Genomic DNA, 20,888 nt, shown 5'->3' on the forward strand with positions numbered 1-20,888 from the left:
AAAGCGGATAAGCTTGACTAATTGTGGTTTGGTACATTTTCCAATCAAATATGAAGCTATAAATGCTTAAAATAGTTGACGAGCAACCTGCCATAATATTAAAAAAAAAAAAAAACAGTTGTAATTATCCAATTTAAAGATAATACATTTGTTTATAAAATATAAGAAATAACTGAGTTAATTAATAGGCTAAATAGTTGCCATCCTAAAAAATAACTTTTTAAAGTTATACTTATCCTACTGAAAGAAAAAATCTAAGTCAGCACACGAGTCAAGAAATTTTAAATAAATATATGATTAAATCCTATACCCGCTTTGCCCAAAGGCACGTTTTTTATTTCAATAATTATAACCTTAAATTAATAAATAAGAAAAACCGGAATGACCATCGTAGTTTATAGGTGGATAGTGTCAGAATAAGTTATTATTATTGACAATAAAAAAATAGGCTGGTCTTCGACTAATCACAAGTTACAAAACTTCGTTTTTTTTTAATTTTAAGCCTGGTTGCGCCATGTCGCTTCACTGCTGCTTCGCCGGGACTGATAATAGCTCGGGGGTGTTTGGTTAAACATCCACTTAATATAAAATGAAATCGTTCTAAACGAATCGTCATTGATTAAAAAAATCAACTTATTTCTTAACTACTCATTTTTTAAACATACGACTTTTATGCAGTCTTGTAATTTGAAAGTTCTAAATTTTATTTATGATGTGAGATTCATCTCAAAAAAATGGAATTGTTCTGAACGAATTGTCATGAAATTAAAAAAAAAAAAAATCCGTTTAGTTTCTATTCATACAAAATAAATTTTTAAGCAAATTTTCTCTGCATTCTATTTTATTTGCAAATTGTGAACTATTTTTATAAAGTTAGTATCATCGCAATGACATGAAATCATTCTAAACAAATTATCATGAAATCAAACTTAATGTTTATTTCTTAATGCATAAAAAGCAACAATAATTCTGCATAAATTCCTTTTTCTTTTGAAAAACAACTGTTTAAATTCTAAATCTTTTATTTCTTGATGAGTAAATTATTGTTTTCTTACTTCGTTCGAAACAATGTATTCAACCGAAGACTAATTCTTACTCAATAGATCCCTTCGTATCTTTCTATTATATGTTTTTGTGATTTATTTCTAAGGTTTCCGTCTTCTTTGTTTGTTCTTGGAAGAGACATACTAGGTTCTTTGTGGCTATTTTTGGGTTCTTTTGTTCCAAAGAGAGGAGAACTGTGGAACAATGAGTCTTTTCATATAGTTTAAAAAACATAATTATATAATACAGCGATAAGCCTATGGATTTCATCTAGAAAATATTAATTTTCTATAAAACGGTGGTGCTTTCATACATTAGAAAATGTTTAATTCGCTTGACATATTTCAATTGCTTTGAATAATATAAATACTAATTTACACAAAAAAGAAGGACAATTTAGTGAATACAATCATTTGAAGAAATATTCCATTAATGACTTTATTTAAAAAAAAATATGATGAAATGTTTTTAGTTCAAACGTGAAGGTTTGTAGAAAACCTCAAACTTCCCTGTTCTAGATTTTCTTCATTATAAAGTAGTGAATTTTTTGGAACAATTTCGGCTCCTGAGAGCCTAGCAATTTGATTGGTTCTTCGAATTCAGCTGCCCTGAAAGACTGAGAGAAGTGAGTTACTGAGATGTCCCCAATTTCGGCAAGGTACTAAAAAGGTACGAATATTCAGAACCCTGCAACAAATGTAACTGCCAGCAAGTCGATTTTTCGCTTTTATATGCAAATTCAATTGATAAACTCTTTATTAGAATAAAAAAATCTTTTATTTAGTAGTAAAATTTTATTACCTTATTATTTACCTTATTAGTAAAAGACGTACAATAAACGAGGCTTAAATCATTTAAATCATTCCTACGTAAAAATGTTACATATTTTTTTGAACCTTACGAACTATGGCAATTTAAAAATTATATTTTATTTTCAGGCACTCTTCCTTGCATTGAACATTGAAAGAAGCTTAATGGATTTATGTAGTTTATTGGAGAAGATAAGTTGCTACGTAGAAAGATAAAAACAAAGGATATATTCAATCGATCAGACATTTAAATCATGCTACCAATTTTAATTATCATGTCATTACAAGTAAGTAACTAATTTTTAATCTTTTACTTAAATACAACATGCCTAAATAACTAAAAGCACTGTTATTTTGTTTTCATACAAACTATTGCGAAAGTTTTACAGAATTTGTTTTAGTAATGATGGTAAAAGTAGTTATTTAATCTGATGTTAAATCATTTACCTATTGTTGAAATAAAAAAAAAAGAGTTCGACTGAACAGTTTTGAAATACTGTAAATCATATAAACCATGTGTTACTTTTTACCTCGAGTTCACTTGCTAGTAAGCTAATGGTTAAAATATAAGTATTAGTTGCGATCACGAGAGAGTATGTACGTGTACCGTTGGCAGCTACGATTTTTCAAGAACAAGAAATTACGAAGTATTTTATGAAACTCTGCAATTTTAACGAATTTTTAGTGCTTAAAAGAGTTTTTTTCTATTGGTGTTTTTTGAATAATCATGCAAGTAGATGTTGAACCTTTAAAACGAACATCACTTCTTTTTTATGTAAGTTTTCCGTCACAGCTCATTACATTAAATGTTCTTCGAATCACATGTGGCTGTTAAACCAGGATTTATATAGGATTCAAACATTTAGGTAGCATTTAATGCCGTGTTTTGGTTCTAAATTCAACAAAATGCTTTTCAGATAAATATATAAAATAAACTTTTGAAGAAATAGAGGTGTCTCAGTACAGTAATTCAAATGTTTTGTTCAAAGTAAATTACTAAAAAAAAAAAAGCTGCACAAAGAAGACGTACTAGATAGGTTGTCAGGCGGACAGAATCACATCCCGTCCCTCTCACTACACTATTTTGAACACCATTCGCTCAAGTATTATTTCTCAGTATTTATTTATTTAATTTTATGAGGAGGGAGGGGTAAAGTTCCAATTAGCTAGTCAGATGGACAGACAAACAGAAGAAGGGATGCATATTTGAAATAAATACTTCCTGGGGGAACCGAATTTGATGATTCTTTTTTTAGCACTTAGAGGGAGGTCTAAAGCAGTTTCAGGACCTTTGATTGAACATATCTGCTCAGAAGAGAAAAAGTTATCAGTGGAAAATAAGGACTTCGATGCAAATTAAAAATTCTTTCTATGATATTTTATTATCAAGTAGATCATTAAACTTGGTTCCCATAAAACAGTAATATTTAATGTTAGTTTAAAAAGAGATTTAAATAGTTTTTTTTAAGAAGCAAACATGCAATTTTATTTACGAGTAACTAAAATTGCAGTAAAATGTAAATTGGGGAATATCAATAAGAGAAATCTAATTTAGAATAAAATAGTATTTATTACGCTATAATGGATGTTTCGTAGTACTGGTTTTCGCAGTAATAAAATTTTACTCTCCTATCTAATATTAGCCAGCGCCTCAAATGATAAATTTAAAAAATGTTGTCACTTAATATTCTTAGTTGAAATGTAAATTGAAAGAAAATAGAAAGCCATAAAACAACTTAGAACCAAGAAAGAAAAAAGAAAATGGTAAATACTTTCTATCTTCAGGTGGTTAAGATTTGAATATGGTTAAATAAGCGTTGCAGTTTAAACTGTAACAATTCAGTTAATATCCAAACAGATAACAGCAGGTATTTTGAAATTTATTATAATTACACAGATTTTTTTTTTCTTCAAAAATGTTTGATGACGCTTTATATATGACGCAAAATTTCCGCACAGTTTACAACAAATTAAAATTTTGAATCATTTCAAAATTTCTCTTTTCAGAATTAATGCCATGGACGTTTTTAATACCAGTTTTCGATAGGTTTTTAAAAGTTCTCTAACTGCTTACCGGTTTAAAGCAATGTAAAAATGCTGCTTGACATTAGCAAAATATTCTCATATCGATTAAATGAATTATAAGACATGTTACACTAAAATAGGTATTTTCCAATAATAGGCTATAAAAAATCTATCTCATTTAAACTGATTTTTTTTTTTTTAAGGAAAAGGTTTATCTTTTCAAATGCGCAAAACAACAAAAATACTTCATGATTCAATAGCAAAATAATACATGTGTAACTCATCTTCAAAAAGTAACATACAAAAGTTCTTATATTGCGAGTATAAAACGACTAAAAAAATGCTGCGTTTTACATCTACAGAGCTTCAATCAAATATGCTTGATTTTGTTTGAAAGAAGGCAGTTTACGAATCAGACACATGTCAACCTGAATATTTTCTTATGTATGCGGGATTGATTTTTTTATCATTTAGTTTCTATAACCGCTTCCGAAATATTCACTTACGAGGATAAATTTCCATTTTATTTAAATAAATTGTGAAATAAGTTTGCATTTTCCGGCAAGTAGCTGGGAGTATTTTTCTTACGCTCACAAAACTGCGAAAAATACATAAGTAACGTGGAAAAATCATGCAGTCCACTGCTTATAAAAGGGTTTCTTTAAAAACACGACTGCTTCCTTATTATTTAGGTAACTATTCATTCATGTAAGAAGCCTTGTTCTTTAGCTTTTGACCAAAATATTCAATTAAGGCTATAGTGGACCCAAAAAATGCTGAAAATAGAGCAAAAAATCGAAAATGTTCAGCCTTTTTTTAAATAATACATCAGCTACTGTATACAGGACAACTTTTTTTTTTTCCATTTCTTGCATTATTTATTAAATTAGGGGATAGTTTTGTTTTGTGCACCCGTGATCACGCCCCTTAGTTTACATTTTGCAGCACGTGTACGCTGCTGTCCCTATTTACATAAAAACATAAACTCAAAATGTTCCATGCACCATAATATAATTGGAATTTATCGAATCATAGTAAAACTTTAGAAACACATTCTAATAATTTAGATTATAGTTTTGTTGAAAATTTAGCATAAATTTTCATTTTCAGTCATGTTTTAGAAACTGTCCCATGATACATTACATTTAATGCATAAATTAATGTAATGCCTAATATTTGAAAAAAAAAAGTGGAAATTCAAAGTTAAAAATTTTTTTTTTTTTGCCTCTCATGGATCAATCTGAAACTTGTGAATTTTTCGTTTAAATTTATTTTTTTAACTTTAAATTTCTGAATAAGCATTCATTTGTTTTTCACCATTTTTTAAAATTGTTTTGATATAAAAAATAGACAAGCACACACAGTTTTAGGCATCTAGATCAATTATTGAAAAAATAAATGTGTCCACTGAAGCCGTAAGTCATAATAATAAAATCTAAAAGAGAAAATATATTTTAATATTGTAACTTAAGGACGTAATGTAAATGATTTGGTATTTACGTAGACATGTTTATTGCTCCTCAAAGCTCAAGAACCAGGTTACCAGGACAACTAAAAAATGCCTAGCAAATAATTCTTGCTGACTCAGGGTGATAAACGTATAAGAATTCTGAGAAATAATTTGTCTCGTGCCTAAAAATTTTGTAATTTTTGTCTGACTCTGGACATATACATAAAATAGGATGTCTTCGAAAAGAAAATTGTCATTTAAAGTAAAATTGGCTTAGAAATTCTAGAATTTGAAAGCCTTGGCAAATTAATAGTACAACGACGCTAGCATTATCAAAATAAGCGAAAAGGGCTTTGATATATATAATGTGGAACAGGGTTAATTAACTAAGGAAAGTATTTTGCAAAAGAAAAAACATACTTCCTCGTAACTCCCTAGTAACGTAACATACAGTTTTGAGAAATATGTACTGCACTCATTGGAACCTTGGGGCTTAAATATAATAATTTCCGGAACGAAAATGGCTCCCACATACATTTACTAAAAAACTTAGCTTTAAATTAAAAATGAACCAGTCGATTAATAACCTACTGAATAATTCAGTACAAGTTTCACAGGTATCTAAAATATATTAAACTTAACATTAGTGCTAAAAGCACGTTTTATATCATCTTTAATGCATTAAGCTACGAAAAATATATTTTCTTTTATATGTTTCGATTTAAATGATTAATTTCCTTTAAATCGAAACTATATGTTATATACGTGGAACGATATAAAATTTATAACTTGTGTAAGAAGTTGCATTTGAGCTGTATCGAGCTTAAACTGCCGATTTAATAAGTTATGTAAACTAGATTCCATAACAATAAAATAAATGTGTATTAGAAAAAACAAAAGACAAACGGCTATTTATATGCATTAACATTTCTATTTGAATATATTTTTAAAGTATCAACCAGTTCTTCCCTTTGATAACAACTTAACCTAAAATTTTATGTTTAAATGTTTATATTCGTATTTCTAAATGAATTTTCATGTTTCAAAGAAGCTATAATGTTTTTATTAACTATTAGTATGCGGATTTTTACATGTATGAACCTTTTTCTTGAAACAAAATGTTACTTTTTACTAGTGCCTATGGATTTTGTTTTAACTCATCCAGTTAAAATAAATTTTGAATTATTTATTTGTTCAAATTTAAGATATTTTAAAAGCTGGAAACGAATATTATCTCTAAATTCGATTTTACTTATGCATATTGTACCCTCTCTTTCTAAAAGAAAATGGAGAAATTTATTTATAAGATTAATTGTTGAGCTACATTTCAAATGAAAATCTTTGCAAAAATAAAAATTCTTGCAATGAACGCAGTAAAAAGATGTCATTCTCTGCAGAGAAGAAGAACACAACTTCTGATTAACAATTTCAAAAAAACACCTTTGACAAAATAATCACTTACGTTAGGATAAATTAGAACGTAGAATGTATTTCGTTTGATTTAAGTTTTCATAAAAAAGTAAATATCTAAAGAAGTTTTTAAAATGTTTCCATCACGACAGTTTCTTAAAATACCTCTATTAATTTGAAATAAACTTTTGATTTAGTTTTTTTTTTTTTTTTGATCATAAAAAACACTAAAACGTACTTTTGCAAGAAAACATTGAGCTCACTATATTGCACTATGAGTTCAAACAAGAACTTAAAAGTGCATTTGATTTTTATTTTTTCAAATACATATGTATATGGGTGATTCTCCAAAAACCTGACATTTTCCAATCACATTTAAAAAAAAAAAAATAAAATGCTGAAAAGAATCATACTTTTTGTAAGGAACTTATTAAGAGAAAAATAGAGGGAACTCACTTTAACTATGTTACACCTTCAAAAAAGGGGTCAAATTTTGATACAGCAAGAGACGGACAAGCAGCACCAAGAGAGTTATAAAATAAATTTCTTCATGGGTTATCTAAGATGTAACTATAGTAATAAAGAAATAACTGAAAAATGGTTATTAAATGACAAAAGAAAATTTATGTAAAACCTACCTTCACGGACATCCCTAATTTCTTCGAGTACAATTCCCACATAGGTTTTTTCATATTATTCACTTTGAATAGCTTACACTTCGAATAACGGACATTCATTTCAACGAAAAAAAAAAAAAACGATTTCTACATTAGAACTTTCTATAAGTTAGCCATGCATGATAAAATTTACAAAAAGAAAAGTCACCTTCTCATTACCTGCGAATTGTTTTATGGTTCATGTATTACAAATACAAAACAAAAAGGGAATCAGCAATATTAATAAATAATGTTTTACTATTAAAGCTACGAAATTGATAGCAACTTCACTAACCTATTCGAGCAACATTTAGAAAAACAAATATCTAACCAATACATCTCTTTTGGAACGATTACTGCGAACAAAAAAAAATAAAATAAAATAAAATAGAATTATTGCACTGATACATTTTTTATTTATCGTTTGCCAAATTTAACTTTCTTTTTTTCAATCAATCTTATTTTCCAACTAATGTATTAGAAATAAATCCTTCTATTCTACGGGATGCATTACCAGTGCTTGAGAAATAATGCTAGGAAAGTGATTTTTTTAAGGACAGGGGTATGACACTTTTTTTAGGACAGGAGTATGACATTTTTCCATACAATTTTCCTGTTGCGTAAGCCCAGGATTATTATTAAGGTAACTAATGTTATTTTTCGATTCTAACCTCTTAGTTCAACTACACACTATGAGTAGAATTATTATTTTTATTTTATTTAACACAGAAATTTTGTCCAGGAGAATGAGATCAAAAATATTTCATACCCATTTTTGAACTTCAAAGTTATAGTAAGAACAGCAGACAAATCATATGAACTTAATACTCAAGGAATTTAACAAAATGGTGATAATAAACAGTGTTGTAGCACGTCAAATCAAAATTTCCTTTTTTTAATCTATAATAATTGAACTCATTCCTAGGACCAGAGAATGACATGAAGCCTGGAGACAAAGTTTAAAATGATGTACGTTAATGATTTATATAATTTAATTTATGTAAAGAATTCTATTTTACACCTTTAAGCATGATTAATTTTGTACTATAAATTATATTTGTAGAATGTTAATATAAAACTTTTAAATAATTCAAGTGCATTTGAAAAACGGCTGGGGACACGTCAAAAATGTGATTTTCTGGTTATTTAAAAATTTTTGTAAAAAAATCTAAATGAGTTATTGTTTTAATAAAAATAGAATAACATCAGATAAGTTACTTCTAACTATTAAAAAATTAAAACACTTTCTGAGTTAAACAATTTTTGTGTTAGGCTACTGGGACATAAAATTGTTAGAATTTTGGGGAATCACCCATATATTGTTTTTGTCTATGCTTAGGTCAGGTTGCATAAGCTAATGAACAGAGAGTATGTCAGCAAATTTTTGTGTGTGACATACGTTAATAGTACAGCTAATATCGCACGCCTAATACAACACCGTTACAAGTAAAAAAATGTCGATTTTGAATTGATTACATGCCCTGGTGTATTTTATTAGTTATATTAAAATGCTAGACAGCAGATTGAGAATTATTCGTTTAGTAAAATATTCATTTGTTTACGTTTGGAAAATGTTCTGAACATTTAATCCGGAAGTCCTAGTGACTTATTCACTTGTGACGTCACCAGCGAAAATGAAAACAGCGACTGAACATCTTTTAAGATTATTTTTTTAAGATAGAAAATTAGCCAAAATTAAGAAAAAAACCTCACTCCATCTTTTCAAACGTGTTCTTTCAGGAAAAAATATTTTTGAAAAATGGAAAACAATCAAATTGTGTGTTGTAGTAAAAAAAAAAAGATACTGTAAAACATTTGTAACTATGATTTTTTTAAAAGTTCTTTACTTTAAAGCAACAAAATGAAACTGAAACTTATGTTTTAAATGATTGCATTTAAACTGGAGACATGTATTCTAAGTAAAGGCCGTTTGCAAGTAAAAATCAAACGAAACGAAATTTAAAAAACGAATTTTATTGCAGATTCCATAAATCAAAGCTGGACTGTGATCACCTTTGACTCGCCTTTGATCAATATTTGTAAAATTTACTAGTTAAACATTGGTTTGAGCGAAAAAAAAAGTTCAGAAATCACGTTAGAATCTTTTTTGTGTCATTATAATTGAAACACAATGAAATATAATTAAACTTTGAGAAGAAAAAGTCCTAAGCTTAGCCATAGAAATACTAAATTAAATAAAAGACATGCATCCAGGTAAACTTCCAATAGCCGTCTAGGTGTCTAGACAGTGCAGAGATTTTTTTTCTCCATTCAAAGCAGTCAGGTTATGACATTCTAGGATATAATTAAAGGCTCTCTTTGACGACACAAGAAGTATTATGAACTTGGTCATTTTCAAGCTTAATACGAAAAAAGGACAATGAAAGGAAGAGATTCGTATTATATTTCATATAACACGAAACGACAAAAAAAAAAAAAAAAAAAAAAAAAAAAAAAAAAAAAAAAACAGTAAATGAGCGCACGACAAATTCAATGAAAGTGTAGCATTTAACTTAGAAAATGTTTAAAATTGAATATTTGTGGCATGGGGCATATTTTTCAGACCGACTAACTTTCTGTTGCATCTCAGTCAGCTGTAGGATTTTATACAGTATGAGGAGCAATTCTGAAAGATTGATCAGTTTTTCTTGCTAACAAACGGAATGAATTTGGATATTTACAAGTGAATGATATGAAAACATGTAAAACGGTTTTGTGCTTTCAATATGATGCAATTTGTATTTTGCTCTGTGCCTGTTAAATATGAAAAAGATGCAAGTGCTTTTTTTTTAACTTTGAGACTTGTTGATTTTTACTTTTTCAAAAAAAAAAAAAGACCGAAGATAGTGATTTAATACGTGTATTTAATGTGTTTTTTTCACCCACTGTAAAAGAATCCCCAAACGTCGCAGATAATGTCTGGTCAACATTTTAGGACTTCACGGGATTTCCCTTGTTTTCTATAAAAATCATGCATCTTTGCGAGAAAGTTTGGAAAATGCAGATTTATCACTGTTGCGAAACATATCTTTATCGACAAGTGTCCAAATATGCTCAGCGCTTTTATTAAGTGTTTCGCCTTCCGCTTAGTTACGGTCCATCCAGATTGACGAAGCTCCAAAATTGGGCTAAATGCTCGCTCTGGATACTGTAGCTTTGCAAGAATTTTCTTATTTGAACTATATTTATTTATTTCAGTTGAGTTCGCTACTTTTATTCGGAGAGGATAAGATGTGTTTATGACTGTTTTTCAGTAGTATTATTTTAAACTCAAAAACAACTTTTAAATCTAAGCTGAAAAAGATACCCTACAATATGCCGCTAAAGAAAACAAAATAGACGAGGGTTAAGGAAAAATATAAAAACATTTAACGTTTATTTAACGTTTATCAAGAATTCAGTGTCACGTTGATATACAAATTAAGATTTTATAAAAGGTGCTTACACGAAATATTTTAAAAGTAAAACATAAAATACAAGTATTATTCAGTAAACTACAGAGCAATTTTCAAAAATTCCTTGGAAAATGTCAGATTTACATAAATAAAACTTAATAATTAAGCAAGAAGGTCAAGGAAAAAAAGACATGTAGGAAAAAAAGTGAAAAAATGCTAAAATAATATGAATTTGCATCAGTAAACGCTGTCAATTAAAAATAAGTTATGCATCCTTAGGGAAATTTTTCGTCTCTTGCACTTGTTGCAAAGAAATATACAGCATAATTTCTGTTTTAAAGCAGAAGACGGTAAATTTATTTATGTGAGTTATTAAAAGATTTGCTTTCTTAAAATTACAATATTATTTTGAGAATATTCGTACTTTTCAGCTTTTTTGATTTTTTTTAAACATTATTTTAAACGTTAAATGTTTTTATGCTTTCAGCTCGCAAACTATCCTTTAAAATTGCATTTAAATTAACAATTTTGCCATTGCATGCTATTAAAAAATATAAAAAAAAATCTCGGATAATCAATATTTGTTTTTGTGCTTAAATCATCTTTAAGGTGTACATCCTAGCTAGTGAAACTGTGGAAAAAAATCTAATATTTTATTTTATGTAAAAAATTTTATATTAGGTTATTCATATGATTAAATATTCAATGCATATGTAAGAAGTAAATATAGAACGTTTTCACGAAGCGGAATATTAATAAGCTTTCTTTTCAGTTTTCTATACGTACTTTAAACCATATTAGAAAAAGAAAAAGATGTTGTGAGCTCTCAGCCTCGTAATTTTGCGTATTTGTTCCAAAAACATCATAAATAATGAGTTTTGAACACGGTTTTAGCACATTTCCTTTTTTTCTTTCGGATGCCATACGTGTTTAAACTAAAAAAAATAATAATCTTGTTTTTTAAATGTACTTTTTTCCTCTAAAATAATGTAGGAAATGCTTTCTTTTTGTTTAGCCCTTAAATGCATATTTTTCAACTTTTCACACTATTTCATTCAAATGTAAGTCTTTTTTTCTTATATGTAATGGCTACTGTGATGTTAAAAGGAAAAATTTCAATGTCTATGTATTCGAGTGTCGGTTGCATCTTACAAACATGAAAAATTCAAAAGTTCGAAATTTTCGTCAGCGGTACCTTTATTTAGATGTTGATGTAGTTAGACTAGAACGTTTGAACTTGTTATTTCTACATTCTAGTCTGAAGCAAAATAATAAGCTTAGGGATATCGAATCAAAGCAAATAGAACGCCTACTCAATTTTGATAGCATTTTCAAACCTGTAAAAAACCGTTTGTGGGGCATTTAGATCATGCTCAATAGCTGTTTTTGGAACTGTTTCAAAGCTCTACACTGTACCGTACCTACGTAAGATGCTTTAATTGTGTTTAATGAAGTCATTTTTCAGAAAATCAAGTCTTTTATTCGCTATAGAGTAGAAGAGTATTAGGCAAGTTGCGATGTTTTTCATTCTTTTTTTTTTAAAAGTTTATTCACTGTGTTCTTTTGAGTCGGCAAAAACACACTATCATGCTATGCGCATTTAATTATGTTATGTATACCTTATAAATATTATTCCTCTTTTTAAATTATTTTTTCCCGCAAACCCTCAAGTGTATCAATCTTCTCCACGTGGGGGCAAATCGATACGCGTATACGACATCTTTTAAAATATCATATAAGTAACTAATCAGAGCATTGTACCAAGAATATGTAAGTAAAAAGACATTTCAAGTGTAAAAATGAACTCGAAGCTTATAACTCGAATATTCCTCTATCTCAAAATTTTCATCGGGTCTCGAATTTTTGCGACTGTTGTGGAAACTTCCCATAACTCGAACTACCAATAACTCGAGCGTTTTAGTCGGTCCCTGAGGATTTTGAGCTATCGGGAACTGACTGCAATTGTAATAACCAGTCCCCCCTCCTGTTTAACTCCTCCAAACAGCAATGGTGAAATCTCCATTATAGATTTGCATTTTGTTTCATCTGTACAGATTCTATTACCGTTGCATGTTTCATTTTTGAATTTAAAAAGTAAAAAAAAAAAAAAGACTTTCTGGCAAATTTAAATATAAACATTTTCTTTTCTGGAGCTATTCTTTTTTTCCAATGCTGTTCCATCGAGTGGTAGCTTTTTTGATGACGATTATCGTCATTTAAGTTATCAGCAACACGTTTTGTTTTTCCAGGGTCTGGTCAGATCTAACATCACTACAGTTAATGAATATTCCATATCATGTCGGACGGAAAGGCGGATGTATCTCTTGTACACACAATTCCTGATGGACACTTGTGCTCGATGTTATAAATACATGCCATCCGTAGCATTCAAGAACAAATTCAGGTAAGAAAGCTTCTTTAAGAAAAAAGAAAGTTGTCTTATCTTAAAAAAAGTAAATAATTTAATAACAAAACAGTCTGCTTTGCTGTATTTTTATAAATTAAAATTTATGCTTGAAAAATTATGCAATTAATGGCAGGCTAAGACTTGTATTTAATTTTCGTACAGCATATTATACTGGAGGAATGTAGAGCAAAGTAAAATAGAGGGGCAAAGTGAAATGGTGAAATATTTATTCCGCCTTTAGCGCCACCTATCTAGTAATAGTGTACCTAGGTAGTAACACATATTGTCTATTTCATTCAAGAAAAAATTACCTTTGAAAATTATAGAACATGATAATACAAGCAATTTTCAAAAATTGATACTTATAGTGTAATATTTTGTTGTAAGTCAAAAATTATTTCTATCATTATTAAATGATAAAGAACTTGTAATTGACGTTTGAAGTATTATTTGAGATCTTCGATGCAGTGTTTATTCAGTTAATATTATTCTTATTTGTATTTTAAATATTTTATATAATTAGTTAAGTACATGAGTGACAAAGTGGATTGGGCAAAGTGAAATATTTAATTTCGTTTAACTATTCAATCATTTTTTACATCTCTTACCATTTTTTACATCTCTTCGTTAATTACATTATTAACATACCTTAATTCAGTAATTTACTTATATATTTCTTCATTCATTCACTTAATTTCTTATTTATTCACTTTTTTATACGTCCACGTACATTAGTTTATTTAGTTATTCAATTATTGGTTTATTTTTTTCAGTATCTTCTCATTCATTCATTCAATCTTTTACTTATTGAATCATTTGATCAAAAGTACTTTTTATAATCGAATAGAAAATATTTATTGCAAAAATATTTCATTTTTCACTTTGCTAAATGGAAAAAAAAAGGTGAATGTTTTCCATTTTTTTTATGCGAAAATTTACTGCCAAAAATTAATAGTACTATTTCAATGCAAGTTTAAGAAAAAAAAAATACAATGTTCTTTCTTTACGTACTGCAATTTTCGAAACAAATTTTCAATTTGTTCCATTTGAAAAAGCTCAGTTATCTTAATTATTTCACTTTGCCCCACATTCCCCTACTATAGAAGCATTGAAATACAAAATTGATCGTACTAAATAACTGTGGATTGTATGAATAAACAAAACCTTAGCTTAAATAAATAAATAACCTATCGATGATTGCTACAACGAGGTCACAAACAACCTTATACGACTACACTGAAGATCATTTACATGTGTTCCACAAATGGCCCGCATGAGCGGTGAGCTATACTATATGGCATAGCTACAAAACAATCCTTGCTATCTTAAGTAGAAAACAACGGGAAAAAGTTGCTTCTTGGAGCTTTTTAAAAAGCTTTCCATGCGACATTTTGCTTTAATAATTAACATGAAACATCGCATTTTTCTACCAATATATTTTTTTTTGAACAATCACGATTGCTTATTGTTCTCACTTGACCTTTAAATGACGTTCCTATGATTTGATTCCCCACACCTCGCCCTCCTCTGCAGTACCACCGTCGATACTGCTCCTCTAGCGAAAACAGTCTCCAGGTTGCGTCATGCCTACACACTGTCGCATACACACACACAGACACACAGACACACACCACCGTCTACACACACGCGCGCGCACATATACACACACACAAACGCGCGCGTGTACTCACACACGCATCCTCCTACACACACACATACGCCATTCATATTTCCAACAGAATTAACCTGTTGCAAAATGTTTAATACAGAACATTCAGACAACGAATAATAAAAGTTCTAATACATTTCAAGATAATCCAAAGCATAAATGAATTTTGGTGACTTTTGATGAATGAATGACGGTTAAAATACTACTACATTAAAAGCTTCAATAAAATGCGAAACTATTCGTCAACTTCATTATTTATCGCCATCCAAACTTCTAAAACAATTGGAAATCACATTCAGATATTTTATTAAATTTTGAATGGGCCAATTGATCGGAATATATGCAACTTTCGGAGTTATCATACGTTCTTGGATGGTTTTATATTGAAACGATACTACAAACTAAGGTCTGTACTTATTTCTGCTATAATTTTGTAATAGAAATAGCGCATTTTATTGAGTAAAAGTTTGAAAGATACTTAATTTTTTTAAGACCATTGTAGCTCTTGAAATAATTGAAAATTTTTAGGCAAAAAAAAAAAAAAAAAAAACAGATTTAAACGTCCGATGAATTTTAACATAAAATCAAAGTTGTGTGATAACTTTTGTACCTGAAAATAAAAAAATTATAATGCGTCATGTGATGAAGCCAATCACACATGCAAAAGAAACCCTTACGTCAGGCTCTAATAGGAGTGAGATCAATAATTTTCTTCATTACTGAAAAAGAAGAAGGAAAAAAAAATGAAGGGGAAAAAAGAAAGAAAAACAAAAGAAAAAAAAGCACGCAAGGGGGAAAAAACTGTGATACATTTTTATGTTCTGTTTCGAGTCAGTTTTGGATTTGCAGTAACAATAGTGACAATAGCCTTTAATTTTAAATTTGCGCCATAGGGGTGTGCAGGATAATCGAAGCTTCAAATAATAAGTCGGGGGATGTTTTGAGTTCTAATATTCTTATATGCAAGGTATATGTTTGCACGCGCAATATCTTGCTTTCTTTTTATACATAACTAAATTTTCATATTGATACTAATTACTTCGTTTGAGATTATCGCTTGAAAAAAGGACTGATATTTATGCAGGAAGAGTGTTATGATTCTCGGTAAATTTTTTTCGTAAATATAAAGCTCTCGAAGTTTTGCAATCATAATGTTCAAAGAAAGTAACGGAAGAAATTTCCTTTCTTTAATACTTTTCAAGCTTTTTCATTTCCTACATAATTGCTGCGTAGAAGAATCCTTCCGTTCGTGCTTCCTTTCTTTTACTGAAGCACAAAAGGAAATAAAAATAATTTTCATGTTTCGTTTTCTTTATGATCTTTTTTTATAAATAGCTTTGTTAGGAACATGTTTAGAAACTCAGGCATTTCGTGACACACCTTTACAGCGGGAAAAAGGTAGCCTGAACGCAATGTGTAGGACATTTTATCTAATAACCTATAAGTACATAAGGTCCCAAAATGTGTGCGCAAGTCTTTAAAAAAAGGCAGTGATCAAATGGACTTATAAAAGTAAAGATTTTCAAGTTCGCAGACTGTGTGCTTCAATACATGAACTACCTTTGGAACACTATGCTTCAAAGATGGCTCACAAGCTACAACTTTGAATTATATTATAAAAATAGTTCAATTTCATCCAACGAAAGAAATGTGTTACAAGTAAATGTGAAATTTAACATTTATAAAAATCATTCAAATAGTACACTCTAACAGAAAGTTATAGAGAATCATTAAAAGCATGGCTGCCTTCAGTTGACTTACCTTATTTTGAACTAGGTTTTGTCTTGTACATGAATGAATATTGAAAACGAGAACCGCAATATGAGGTGGATATTTTTTTTTCCATAAATTATAGAGGAAGACAATTACAAAACTTTTAAGGATGCTTTTAGCACACAAACCATTTGTTAACTTAAAACCACTGTCGAGAAAGTTATTTTTAGGTTTGAGTAAAAAAGAAGGGATAAAAACGCATTTGGAAGGAGAACCTTTTAAAAATATATTTTAAGTACCATTTCATTTATTTACTAATATAATTTTCAAAATTTTCATTTTCTGTTAGTCTGTTAGTCTATTCAAATCTGTTTTGTATTTTATACCTATCTGAATATTGGGGAAAAAATGGAAAAAATTATAGAAAAATAATCTTTTTTTTTATTTTTATTTTGTAAGAGGAAGTTTACACGATATTTCTTACAATGTTCTTAAATAAAGATCTGTATTAAATGTCACCACTCGTCACGAGACAACTAAAAGAAGTGGCGACAAAAAACCAAAAAAAAAAAAAAAAATATCATTCGCAAGCCAGTCGATTCGCAACCAGCAGATTTGATGTTCAATTACTATTTCGGGTCTACAAAAAAAAAATTGGTGACTAGAAAAATTTGACTGACGACTACTAAATTTTCTTCTACTCTCTGCTGGCGACCAGAAAAATTTCCCATTCTTGATCTTGATTTTATTTTGATTTGCAACTTGATTTGCAAGATATAGCTCAATCATTTGCACATAGGTGACATTTTTTACGTATATATTCGCACTTTATGTCGAGAATAGTACGGTTGCATCCGCAACAGGCACAAATAATTTTTTTACATACATAAAGGGAGTTTTTTTTAAAAGAGGCAAGTTAAGTTGGCAACACTGTTTGATATGTGTGCCATTTTGATAGCTGTCACTTGTTTTGTGTTTAGTTTGGTTTGCCATTTCATCATGAATAGACAACAAGACGGTGCAACATTCCACACAGCGCGTGGCACATTTATTTATTGAAAGAAACGTTCGGTGAATGAATAATTTCGCGTAATGGACCCGTGAATTCACCTGCAAGATCATGCAAATTTAACACTGCTGGATTATTTTTTGTGGGGCTATGTCAAATCTTTGGTCTGCACCGATAAGCTACAGACGATTGACGCCTTGGAAGAGAACATTCCCCACGTTATCGCTGACATACGGCCTCCATTTCTGCAAAAAGTGATAGAAAATTAGACTTTCCGATTGAACTTTCTTCGAGCCAGCCGAAATGGCTATATGCCGGAAAGCATATTGAAATAAAAATAGCAAAGTAAAATCTTTCGAATACAGCCAAATTCATAGCAATTAAGACCACCTAACTGTGTTTTATTTGAAGCTCAAGTTCTATACTTCCAAAAAAAAAAAAAAACACCCTTTATATGTATATATATATATATATATATATATATATATATATTGAAATTTAATACTTTATATATATGCCTCTCTTGCCAAATCGACTAAGTCCATAAAACTCCAATATAAATTCACATGCTAAGTATTAATAAAGCACTATTAAAGAAGTAAATGGGGATTTTTTTTAATGGGATTAATCGATTTGGCAATTGAGGCATCCATGTTACTATTCAAATTGGCTTCTTGTGTTTAAATATATTTACAAAGTAGCTATACCGAGAATACAGTGCAATTATGTACGTAAAGATATCACAAAAGGTGGTTCGAAAAAAACAATTTTTTTATTTCGGAATCACGTTACCGCTTCAAAGTGGTAGTTTGGTACCAGAAAAATTCTAAGTTGACATCTTCAGTTCGCGCATGAGGCTGAAAGTTTGAAAAAAAATGCATTAAAAATAGAAATTTTCAGAAAATAATACAATTAGTTTTTTTTTGTAATTTTTCACAATGCAACAGCCATAAATTGTCAGTATATAGCTCAGATTTAACCTAAAACATATTTTATAGCTTTTACACGAGATCTTTAATTTGCACATTCGCCTTAGATTGGATAGGAGATTTTTAGCCCAATTTAAGGCGCATCCGCAAACGAAAGATCTAATGTAAAAGCTCTAAAATATTTTTTTAGGTTCAAATTACGCTATATACTGACAATTTATGGTTATTCCGTTTTAAAAATATAAAAAAAAACTAATTTTATTATTTTTTTCAAATATTCAATTTTTAGCATATTTTTTAAAATTTTCAGTCTCATGCGTGACCTGAATATGTCAACTTAGAAGTTTTAAATTATTTTTCTCCAATTGAGGATACTAAACTACCACTTTTGAGAGGTAACGCGATTCCGAAATAAAAAAATCGTTTTTTTTCGAACCACCCTATGTCAACCCATGCGATGGAATTGAGCAATCCTCTAATAGGATTTTGACTGACTTTGTTGTACTTTCTTGTTTCTTCGACAGATATTCAACCTGGCTTGGTCTTCTTCGTGATCCTTCCACGAATCAGACATTTGAAGCAGATCATCGCAATGTGTCAAAGGCGATAGAAAATTCCTTTTCGGAGGAGCAGTACTTCTACAACTGGAAGGAATGCTGCATTGCCGCGGAAGAGTGCTGCGAAAGAATGACTCGTGAGCCTGTAGACCAAATCGGTTGGTAAAGATAATTTTAACTTTTATGTTCTTCACAAAATACGCATTTATACATATTCAATTGTACATTCATAAGAACCTGGATTAAGTATCCAGGATTCGTGGAAGAGCTTCAAAAGGTGGCGTGAGTTGTCAAAAAAAGAAAAAAAATAATAACATGAAAAAGTAAAACCAAGTACAATTTACGTGAAATACACCGCCAGCTCAGTCATTTCCAGCCGAGGACTGCAGTTTCCTGCTTTTTAGCACTCATCAGCCCAGCATAGGAAAGTGACTGAGCTGGAGATGGAAAACCTTTTAAGGAAGCCAAGAGTGCGAAACAACTGGTAGCTAATACAGGATTAGCAGACCAGACGAGTTACCGAAGCAATTTACTGAATATACCTTACCTCGGGTCCAATCTTCAAGTTGAACCGAACCATTGCTTTGGTCACTCGTCTGGTCTGCTAATCCTGTATTAGCTACCAGTTTGTTTCGCACTCTGGGCTTCCTTAAGAGGTTTTCCATCTCCAGCTCAGTCACTTTTTTATGCTGGGCTGATGAGTGCTAAAAAGCACGAAACTGCAGTCCTCGGCTGGAAATGACTGAGCTGGCGGTGTATTTCACGTATTTCTGCTTTAGCCCTGGCTAATGGGCGGTAATTTACTGAATACCAGTACAATTTATCCAATTTTGTGGACGTATGCAAACATTTTTGATATTAACGCCTTTGTTTGAAGTTTTAGTGCAGTTTTCATTCACATATTTGTGAATATGGATTTTCTTCATTCCAATATATAAAGTTAAGATTTGTAGCAAAGCATTGAAAGTAACGTGAAGTGTACTTTGTCACAGTTACAATAAAATATTCACAAACTTATGAAGGATAAAAAATCGTAGACCTCATATTGATAATGTGAAAGTTGCATGGTAACTTCCCCTCGAAGCTGGATTACCTACAGTCAATTTGTATTTAATTCTTTGATTCGATGTGTTCTAATAATAATACATGCTCAAAATAAAATTACGGGTTGTAATATTAAATTTTGTGTACGAACTTGTATCTCCCCCCCCCCTGCAATTATCAGCTTTACCTCTCCTAACCAGCTCCAGTTAGTAATTCCGGTTTTCCGATAGTGCAATCTGTATTGACAACATATGGTAATGAAGGGGGTGGAACTTGACCTCACATCAGTGTTCAAAGGGGAGCGCAGAGTCTATGAGAGCCCCGCAATAAAGTGTATTATGAATCTTTAAGATGTACAACTCAAAACACGAATCTAGCTGCAGGAATTGTTCTCTCAAAGCAGCCAAATCTTGAAGTATAAGCCATTTTTCGTCCTGTTACAATCAAAAGTCAAAATTATCATGCTGTTTGGGAATAATAGTGACTTTTTAGTGTAATGGATATTGGGAGGTGTAACTTTTGCAAACAAAAAGTACACTTTTAAACTATTAAAAAATCTATGAAAAATTCTTATTAAATAAAAGGGTTGCGTTTCTAAAATAAGAAAGTTGTGATGCCAAGACGCTTGAATTCATATAAAATCGGAACATTTATTTAGCCATAATGCGTTCAGTAAAAACGCGCAAAGTATCAATGGCAGTACCACGAAAAACCTTTTTCGAAATCATTGAAAGAACAATAATTCACTGATATGGCGGATCATTGAATAAA

The 20,888-nt window shown here is 30.1% G+C and overlaps 1 protein-coding gene across 1 annotated transcript in view; it reads left to right on the top strand.

Moving 5' to 3' along the window:
• Positions 1-2,060: 2,060 nt before the first annotated feature.
• The window catches only part of LOC129222299 (calcitonin gene-related peptide type 1 receptor-like), a 52,921-nt gene continuing 34,093 nt past the window's right edge, over positions 2,061-20,888 (top strand). The window contains exons 1-3 of the mRNA XM_054856786.1: positions 2,061-2,140; positions 13,039-13,193; positions 19,041-19,231. Of these exons, the coding sequence (XP_054712761.1) occupies positions 2,108-2,140; positions 13,039-13,193; positions 19,041-19,231 (379 nt within the window). The 5' untranslated portion in view covers positions 2,061-2,107. The remainder of the gene's footprint in view (positions 2,141-13,038; positions 13,194-19,040; positions 19,232-20,888) is intronic.

This window comes from Uloborus diversus, chromosome 5 (assembly GCF_026930045.1).
Source record: "Uloborus diversus isolate 005 chromosome 5, Udiv.v.3.1, whole genome shotgun sequence".
Classification (NCBI taxonomy): Eukaryota; Metazoa; Arthropoda; class Arachnida; order Araneae; family Uloboridae; genus Uloborus; species Uloborus diversus.